The following is a 9,690-nucleotide window of genomic DNA, read 5'->3' as shown; positions in this document are numbered from 1 at the left end:
AAATGGTTTAGGTTAAGGCTAACCGTTAGATTGATTTTAGTGGGCCTAATCGTGCGGTGATATTGGATTTGTGTACGCTTTATGGGGTGTGCTTAAAGAAGTTCTTGTTTGATTGTTTAATAGTAGTATAGATATAGATAATTGCTCAGGCGTGGAGTTTCATATTTTCCTCCACGGTGAAGTACGGTCAGTCAATGTAAATTGCTAAGTGCACACAGAAAATGATTTAGGTTAAGGCTAACCGTTAGATTGATTTTAGTGAGCCTAATCGTGCGGTGATATTGAATTTGTGTACGCTTTGTGGGGTGTGCTTAAAAAAGTTCTTCTTTGATTGTTTAATAGTAGTATAGAAGTATAGATATAGAAGTATAGATATAGAAGTATAGATGATTTTATTTATTTTTTACTTTTTAGATGTCTTGCTATAATCAGTTGATTCGTTTTTAGGGTAAATGTTTTCTTTCCGAGCAAGTTATTATTTTAGGGTTAACAATCGTCACATTCTCCACGCAGTCAGCGCCCCGCGAGGCCGCGACGTGGTCCGTTTGAGCCACCTATCTCCCCGCCGTCCGCTCGTAGCCCACTTTGGCCCAGGATCCCGACAAGGGCCGCCCGTCTGTCGCGCGCCGCCTCCCCTCTTCCCCTCTTCCACCCCATGCCGCCGGCCGCCGCCGTCTCGTAACCCAAACGGACCCATGGCCGCCGCCATCGCTGCCTCGCTTATCCGCCGCACCACCTCATCGCCGTACCGCCGACTTCTCCTCCCCACCTTCTCGCACCTCCACCGCCCTGCCCCCCAATCTCCATCCCCATGGCCCCCATCCCAACATCGCTTCCTCTCGTCTGACGCAACCGACGACCCTGATCGGAAGCTGCCTCCGCTGGACCCGAAGCAACTGTGGCGCGAGCTCTCCACCGCCGAGCCTGCGACGGGCTCGTCGCGGCTCCCCAAGGCCACGTGGGACGACGTGGTGGCTCTCACCCGCCGCTTCGCCAAGGATCCCGCCATTGCCGACCAGGCCCTCGCGCTCTACATCCCCTCCTCAGAGTTTCCCACGTATGCTCGGCACTTCCGCCACTTCATCCCTGCGCGCCTCTCCCAAGAATCCGCCGAGCGGCTCCTTTCTCTCCCGGGCGAGGACGCGCACGCCCTCCTCCTCCCGGCCTTCGCCGAGTACTGCCTCAACTACCATGCGGATCAGTTGAGGCAGAACAAGTCCGTCATGGCTGCGGCCGACCTCACGGCGCCGCACACCTGGTACCCCTTCGCCCGCGCCATGCGCCGGCGGGTGGTGTACCATTGCGGGCCCACCAACAGCGGCAAGACGCACAACGCACTCGCACGCTTCAGCGCCGCCAAGTCCGGTGTGTACTGCAGCCCGCTCCGGCTCCTCGCCATGGAGGTATTCGACAAGGTCAATGCACTCGGTGTCTACTGCACCCTCCGCACTGGCCAAGAGATAAAGGAAGTTCCCTTCTCCAACCATGTTGCTTGCACTATTGAGATGCTGTCCACGGAGGAGCTCTACGAAGTCGCCGTGGTTGATGAGATACAGATGATGGCTGACCCTGTCAGGGGCTATGCGTGGTCACGTGCTGTTCTTGGGATCAAGGCAGATGAGATACATCTCTGTGGTGACCCTAGTGTGCTCAAGATTGTTCGTAAGGTCTGCGCAGATACTGGAGATGATTTGGAGGTGCATCAGTATGAGCGGTTCAAGCCACTTGTTGTCGAGGCCAAGTCGCTACTTGGAGACCTCAAGAATGTTCGCTCTGGTGATTGCGTTGTTGCCTTCTCACGCAGAGAGATATTTGAGGTGAAGCTGGCAATTGAGAAGTTTACGAAGCACAAGTGTTGCGTCATATATGGAGCTTTGCCACCGGAGACAAGGCGCCAGCAAGCAACATTGTTCAACGAACAGGATAATGAGTATGATGTTCTTGTAGCGAGTGATGCGGTCGGTATGGGTCTGAACCTTAACATTAGGAGGGTTGTGTTCTATAGCTTGTCCAAGTACAACGGGGACAAGATGGTACCTGTTGCTGCTTCACAGGTAAAGCAGATAGCTGGGCGTGCTGGTCGGAGGGGAAGTGTTTATCCAGATGGACTCACAACCACTTTCTTGTTGGATGATTTGGATTATTTAATTCAGTGCCTGCAACAGCCGTTTGAGGAGGCACAAAAAATCGGTCTTTTTCCTTGCTTCGAACAAGTGGAAATGTTTGCCAGTCAGTTCCCCAACCTCACTTTCACTGACTTGTTGGATAAGTTCCGTGACAATTGCCGCATCGACAAGACATACTTCATGTGCCAGCAGGATAGTATCAAGAAGGTTGCTAATATGCTCGAGAGGGTCCAGGGTCTCTCCCTCAAGGATCGCTACAATTTTTGTTTCGCGCCAGTTAATATAAGGGATCCGAAAGCCATGTACCATCTTCTGAGATTTGCTACTCATTATAGCCAGAGCCGTCGTGTTAGCATTGCGATGGGAATGCCGAAGGGTTCGGCAAGGAATGACACTGAACTGCTGGATCTCGAGACGAAGCACCAAGTCCTGTCGATGTATTTGTGGCTGTCACACCATTTTGAGGAAGATAACTTTCCTCATGTGCAGAAAGCTGAGGAAATGGCAACGAATATTGCTGATTTGCTTGGCAAGTCACTTGCCAAGGCATCCTGGAAGCCTGAATCAAGACAACAAGCAAAGCAGAGGCGAGAAGAAATAGAGAGTGACAGCAATGCTGAACAGGCGTCAGATAATGATGCAAAGAATGTTTCCAAAGTTGGTTATGAAAGGACGAGGTCGCTTCCTAAAACATTTCCAAGGTAATATAGCTCTAGCCCACATCTTTTCACACATATGGTGATCGTTTGTGGAGATAATTTTTTTTTCTTGTCATGTAGTAGATGTCATTTTTATTTGCTTTTCTTGTATCAAAAAAACTTGTCTTTCTGATAAATAGAGGCTAATAATGAAGAATCCCATGCCACCTAATGCAGTTAAGTTATACTATGGAATTTATTTGGCTTCACTTTGGGTCAGAAGAAACATGAGAGAGCACTATGCTTTAATTCCATACAACAGCTGGCAACTGAGTTTGTGAACTCTAGGTATTCCCGTTCTTCATTTGTTCAAGTAACTACAATCCCAATGCCAACTTATAATAATTCAAGTAATCCTAAACTCAACTTCCAGTTGGCAAAATCAATCTCTTCAAAATGGATTTGAGATAATAGTTTTAAGTTGAATTTATATTGCTTAAAACGTTAAATTGTTCCTGATTTGTGTATCTAATAGTAAACTATCAAATATTACCTGAAGTTCCGAACATGTAAATCTTGGGTTGTTTCTTAGCTAACTTTCTTGTTCGCTGGCATATCACCTCATCCTGATCCTGGTATCCTATTTAGCTGGATATTATTCTAGTTAGCTTTGTGATTTGCTTGGAGCATGTATTTCTTGAACATTTTTATGATCCTTTCATTTGAAGTTGATTTGGGCATCTTGGCAAAAAGAAAAGTGTTTGGGGCTGTTTAGTGTTATGGCCGGCCGGCTTAGGCCCGCAAGTTATCTTAGTTTTTATTTTCAGATTAGGCAAGTTATCTTAGGTTGATTCTTCTACAAGTTATCTAGGATATAAATATAGGTTGTAAGACTCTTTTTGAAGGCAAGCAATAAGAAGAATATTATCTCCTATTGCCCGGCTCCCTGAGGAGCCGGAACCCTAGCCGCCAACAGCCCTAGCCGCCGCCCTTCTCCTAGCCGCGACGGCGCCCTGCCGCCGGCGCGCCCGATCCTCGCCACGTCTCCCTCCATCCTTCCCTTACCACCTACGCCCTAGACCTGGTAGAGTACTTGATCCTACCAATTTGGTATCAGGTAACCGGGTTTCGACCATGTCTCCGCCAATTCCACCGCCACCACCACCGCTGCCCGCCAACTCCTCCACCACCGCCGCCTCTGCGCCGGGCGTCACGGCCTCGCTCTCGGCGGGCACCACTGCGTCGCTCTCAGCGCTGGTCCTAACGGCACCCGGCACCACGCCGGGCCAAGGGCAGCCACAGGCCCCCGTCCAAACTCGCCGCCGCCATCACCTCCCCCGCAGCCGCAACAGTTCACGCCGAAGGCCATGGCGGGCGTCCTCAACGACCTCGTCACCGCGGTTCAAGGGATCTGCCTCTACCTGGCAGGTCCGTACGGGCTGCCCCCACCACTCCATCCAGCCATGGCCGCGGGTCAGCAGGCGCTTCCGTGGTACTCGGCACCGGGGGCCATCACCGGACTCCATCCAGCCATGGCCGCGGGTCAGCAGGCGCTTCCGTGGTACTCGGCACCGGGGGTCCTCACCGGAGGCTACCCGGCGCTCCCCGCCCCAGCGGCCGCACCGCCGCCTTGGGCGCAGTGGCCGCCGCAGATCGCGCCGGCAGCCCCGCCACTTCTCGCCACCACGGGGCCGCAGTGGCCCACCTGGACCGCGCCGGCCGCGCCGTCCTCCGTCGCGCCCTACCTTCCAGCGGCCTTGGAGCAGGGTCCTCCACCGGCCCCGCCCAGCCCTAACCTGGGCACCGGCGCCTCGGAGCAGGGCCAGACCCAGCAGCTTCTTCCGGCGTCACCGCCGGCCCCCACGCCGCAGGCGCCGGTGCAGCTCCACCAGGCGCCGCCGCCATCGACAGTACCACCACCCGCGCCTAGGGCTACGGGTCGGCCCCTGCACCAGGTGCAGTTTCCACCGTCACCATCGCTGATCCCCGCTTGGGTGACCGGCTCGTCTTCGGGGCCGGTCTACTCCACGGCGCCGGAACACCCGACGCCCTCCCTGCGGTTTGATCACCCCTCCAGCTCGGCGAACTACGCCCCGGCGCTTCCCGACCCAGCATACGCGCCGGCGGCAACTACGGCCGCCCCCGGGCACGGCGGGCCGACACCCCCTCGCTTCGCCAAACTGGACTTCGCCACCTACGAGGGCACGGAGGACCCCCTCAACTGGCTCAACCAGTGCGAGCAGTTCTTTCGAGGGCAGCGGACGCTCGCTTCGGATCGCACCTGGCTCGCGTCCTATCATCTTCGAGGCGCAGCGCAGACCTGGTACTACGCCCTCGAGCAGGACGAGGGCGGCATGCCACCATGGGAGCGCTTCCGGGAACTCTGTCTCCTCCGGTTCGGGCCTCCTATCCGCGGGAGCCGACTGGCGGCCCTCGGCCGCTTACCCTTCACATCCACGGTGCAGGACTACGCCGACCGCTTCCAGGCTCTGGCGTGCCACGCGCCGGGCGTCTCCGCAACTCAGCGCGCCGAGTTATTTGTGGGTGGTCTACCGGACCATATCCGCGTGGACGTGGAGCTTCGGGGACCCCAGGATCTCCAGTCGGCTATGTATTACGCCCGCGCATTCGAGCGCCGCGCGGTGGCCATCCAGCAGGAATCACCGTCCCAGACTGCTGGGTCGCTACCCGGACCGGATTCCGCGCAGGGTCGGCCTGTGCAGGCTTCTGCGGCACCCCTCGCCGCGACCGCGGGGCGCCCGTTCCGCCGGCTCACCCCAGCTGAGATACTCGAGCGTCGCCGCCAAGGATTGTGCTTCAACTGCGACGAACCCTACAAGCCCGGCCACGCCTGCCCGCGACTCTTCTACCTGGAGGTGGCAGACTACATTCCGGAGGACGCCGTCGCCGCCGACCTGGCCGCCCCAGATGTCGAGAAGGTGTTTGACGCTGGTTGATTACCTCGAAGAGTTCAAGCAAGCGCTTCCCCACCTTACAGCTCGAGGACGAGCTGTTTGTGCAGGCGGGGAGAAGTGTTATGGCCGGCCGGCTTAGGCCCGCAAGTTATCTTAGTTTTTATTTTCAGATTAGGCAAGTTATCTTAGGTTGATTCTTCTACAAGTTATCTAGGATATAAATATAGGTTGTAAGACTCTTTTTGAAGGCAAGCAATAAGAAGAATATTATCTCCTATTGCCCGGCTCCCTGAGGAGCCGGAACCCTAGCCGCCGCCCTTCTCCTAGCCGCGACGGCGCCCTGCCGCCGGCGCGCCCGATCCTCGCCACGTCTCCCTCCATCCTTCCCTTACCACCTACGCCCTAGACCTGGTAGAGTACTTGATCCTACCAGGTTCCCAGCCACAGTTTGCCAAGCCAAAATTTGGCAGCCACAGTTTAGTTGGCATGTGTTTGGTTTTTGCCACACTTTGGCTTGCCACACTTTATTGCCCATATGGCCCATTTGTCATAGAGACAATTTTTTTCCCAACTTTTGCCAAAGTTTGGCGTCCAATTTCACAGCCACACTTGTGTGGCTTGCCATACTTGTGTGGCTAGCCACACTTTGGCTTGGCCACACTAGTATCCAACCAAACAGACCCAAATTATTTCTTCAAATACATGAGTTTGCCAGAATTATGTTACCAATAATCAGGAGTTCATTTTGGTAAAATGTGCCTTTTTGAGGAAGCACTGTTATCATAGAAGGATTTGTGTGGACCTATAGAATAAAAAAATTTCAGAACACCAGAAGAGATACGCAAATCACTGTCATTACAAAATTACCAGAGCAAATAAGGTGTAGATTTTCATGAACCTATAACCTTATGTGTTTCCGGACTTAGTTTGGAGTGGGAATGGGAATGGTAATTGTGTATTATGTCTGTGAGTACCTACCTGAAACAGCTGCAGCATTTAAGTTCAGACTGAAAATCTCATGCTTGTGTACATGTTGCCGAACCTCAAGTTGCTCTGACACTAAATATGCAGAGTATGACAGTGAATCTGTAGGAAGGTGCCAGATGATATACTCCCTCCGTCCCAAAATTCTTGTCTGAGATTTATCTAAATACGGATGTATCTAATACTAAAATGTGACTTGATACATCCGTATTTAGACAAATCTAAGACAAGAATTTTGGGACGGAAGGAGTATTATCATCTGGCAAGAAGCTGTTCACCACCAGAAAATATTCATCTCCAGTGTATGGTGTATATGTTAAATTAAGGGCATTTAACATATTGATATTCTGTTTTGGCTAACATCTATTGCTTTTGGCAATGTCATGTTGAACAAAATAGTTGTTCGTCAATTTCTTCCATAGCTAAGGATCGGCCATAAGTTTTGAGTCAACTGATGGAACATATGGCTTAATATTTTTATTCTTGTTTTTGTTTCCGTACAAGGTTACATGCCCATTATGCATTTTTTGCTGTTAGGCAAACTAAATTTCAGAATATTTTTCTCGGTATGATTTATGTGACGCTATCTTTGTTTATATGTTTTCCTCGTTTCGAGAATTGAGTTACCGAGCCATATAGTCCAGATTTGATATACTGCAGCATGGCTTTTCATCTTGGATGAGTGCTTCTGAAGATTATATTCAGTTACATTGCCTGATCTTTTGAGTTGCACAGAAATTTTCAAACAATTCCTAAAAGTGTACTTTCTGGTACAATAGTTGATTTGGGCATGTTTGAAAAGTTTACATAGCAAAACATATTTAACTAAGATAATTCTGGATGTACTTATGATGTATTGTTTCCTCCTGAAGGACAAGACATAATTCTTCTTTGAACCTTCTGGCCTGATTGTGGGGTTGGCTATACCCAATTGAATGCTAGAGAAGAACCTGTTGAGCCAAGCTGCGACGCCTCTTCAACCCCCAAATCTGGTGCTTACATGTCACATCTATTGCTATTCTTCCAGTTTTGGTGTATGCCAGCTATGTTGTGCTGGCATGTTGCGCTGAAGCCAGCCAGAGGTGCGCCATGACATTTGCATCAACTGGCGGCTATTTTATTGGCACCAGAAGAGATAGCTGCTGAGTAATGATGTTGTGCAATGCTAGATTGCATGCTGAATAAGGATCTTTAAGTTATCAGAAACAAACTGGTTTTTTGCTGACATGCTACACCAGTATGCGGGTAATAAGCAAACGTGGAGATTTTCAAGGTTTTCATAGATCATTCCTAAGATGTCTTAGATGATTTAGTGTGATTGTCAAACTTGACTGTAATATGTAGAGAGGATAGCAGAGATGTATTATATGCCACTTTCGGGATGTTCTCGCGTTGGTGCAACTGCAGATAGGAGCTTTCTGGTTCCCCGATCGGATGTCAGATGCTAAGTAGACAAAATGTGTAACTTATTTCCACAGTGGCTGCCGTGCGTTGATGTTGGAATCATTTATCTCGATTTGGGATACGAATGACACTGGATCCAGATCTATCTTGCTTGTAGATGAGCCTGTTAGGGTATGAGCATTCTGATCCGTCCAGTCTTGACTGAGATAATAGTACTGCGGAGTACGGAGCCATCTGGGATGAAGGAATTTACATGCGTTTTGAAGGATTCTCGTGGAAAAATATTTTTGTGTCTTGCATTAACACCCTTCAAATTTCTGCACTGCACGTCTATATGAAGAAATCTAGTGTCAGGGGTGTGTTTGTTTAGGCTGCAACTTCTCCCGCTGCTAGCTGTGGTTGAAAGGTTGGAGATGAGGTGCTATCGTTTGGTAGTCATGCTGTAGCAGCTACGGCTGAAGCTGAAATATACTGAAATGACAATAACACCCTCTGTTGTTTTGTAGATTAGGTTTAAGAGTTGGTGTTAAAGCAAATGAGTTTTGCCTGTCGTAGAACTGAAAAATACATGACATTTCAATCAATTCTTTTTTCTCCTTTTCCTGTGTTTCAAAGAGCCTTCTATTCGGTGAATGCACTCTAGCGAGGGAGTGTTCTTCTATTGCCCCCTGCTCCTGCTTTTAACATCTACTAGATGACTCGTTGCGCCAATGGCGCAAAGGCCGAGAGGAAGCCAAGTATGGTGAGAATATTTAGACACCCAAGTAGAAAACCAAATGTGGCCAACACTCCCGCATCCTCTGCTTGGAAGCCGCCTTTTCTCACCGGATCTAACATAGATACATGATTCTTCAAGAGTAAATTTCAGAGAAAATATAAAGCATGAAAAGCTTTAAGTTGTACTATTGAGACCATACCATGATACCTTCATTTACTTTCTTTGGAAATCTAAAGGTCTAAGAGGATGGTACATGTGATAAGCTGTGAATCCATAACAGAAAACTAAACTAACTTCCAAACAAACATTTCAAGTTTGGAAGCCACAAAGAAGCAACCCAGATCTCTCGTTGTAGTGCAAGTACATGTCCTTAATCCTGCATCCACAGCCCAAAAATTTTGAACACCTAAATCCACGAAATCCAACCGAAGGAAATCATGGCAGAAACATGCGTCGTGGCTTACGTCTCCGAGGATTTCTTGGCATTCTTGTGCAGGTTGGACACAGCAATCCTCGCATGTATCTGGACAAATTAGGGAGGCACACTTCAACAAATCAGTTCTTAGTAATTATAGAATGCCCTGTATTAAAGGAAGTAAAATCAAGCATGTATGTGCTCTAACTTTCATAACTGCATGTAAACTCAGCAACTAACTTTATATACCAAAGTGTACAATTCTCAAGTTACAGAGACAAAAACAGGGACAGAGGGCGTGCATTCCAGTAGGCTCTGATAAACTCATTCCCAGTAATCCATTCCTTATATGAGTAAACAGCAACGCTACCCAATTGCTTATATCAAGAATGACCAAAAGAAGCAAGCCGAGCACAACTCTATAACCACAGCGTTTTAAAAAATTCTCTTCTCTAAGCTAATCAAGCCTGCTCGTTTTCTTTTTGGATAA

At 49.6% G+C, this 9,690-nt stretch overlaps 1 protein-coding gene across 2 annotated transcripts; it reads left to right on the top strand.

The window, feature by feature from the left end:
* The first annotated feature begins 594 nt into the window (after window positions 1-594).
* On the top strand, window positions 595-8,223 carry LOC119355373 (ATP-dependent RNA helicase SUV3L, mitochondrial-like). 2 transcript variants are annotated; one of them, XR_005171574.1, is made up of 3 exons: window positions 595-2,827; window positions 3,002-3,112; window positions 7,536-8,223. XR_005171574.1 is itself a non-coding variant. In XM_037622164.1 (2 exons), exons 1-2 carry the CDS (start codon window positions 696-698, stop codon window positions 7,570-7,572), a joined length of 2,169 nt encoding a protein of 722 aa, XP_037478061.1. In that variant the 5' UTR covers window positions 595-695; the 3' UTR covers window positions 7,573-8,206. The 2 variants fall into 2 exon arrangements, 1 of the variants encoding a protein (XP_037478061.1); XM_037622164.1 differs by lacking the exon at window positions 3,002-3,112 and having other exon boundaries at window positions 7,536-8,206.
* Window positions 8,224-9,690: the final 1,467 nt, after the last annotated feature.

The sequence above is a fragment of the Triticum dicoccoides genome, chromosome 2A (genome assembly GCF_002162155.2).
Source record: "Triticum dicoccoides isolate Atlit2015 ecotype Zavitan chromosome 2A, WEW_v2.0, whole genome shotgun sequence".
Classification (NCBI taxonomy): domain Eukaryota; kingdom Viridiplantae; phylum Streptophyta; class Magnoliopsida; order Poales; family Poaceae; genus Triticum; species Triticum dicoccoides.
This window is presented reverse-complemented; position numbering and strand designations above follow the sequence as displayed.

What these genes read in the sequence shown, in the direction of transcription:
- LOC119355373 (XM_037622164.1), top strand. Translation starts at nt 696, where the DNA reads ATGGCCGCCGCCATCGCTGCCTCGCTTATCCGCCGCACCACCTCATCG. An exon ending in CTTCCTAAAACATTTCCAAG is followed by an intron (nt 2,828 to 7,535) that starts GTAATATAGCTC and finishes TTCCTCCTGAAG; the next exon opens with GACAAGACATAATTCTTCTT.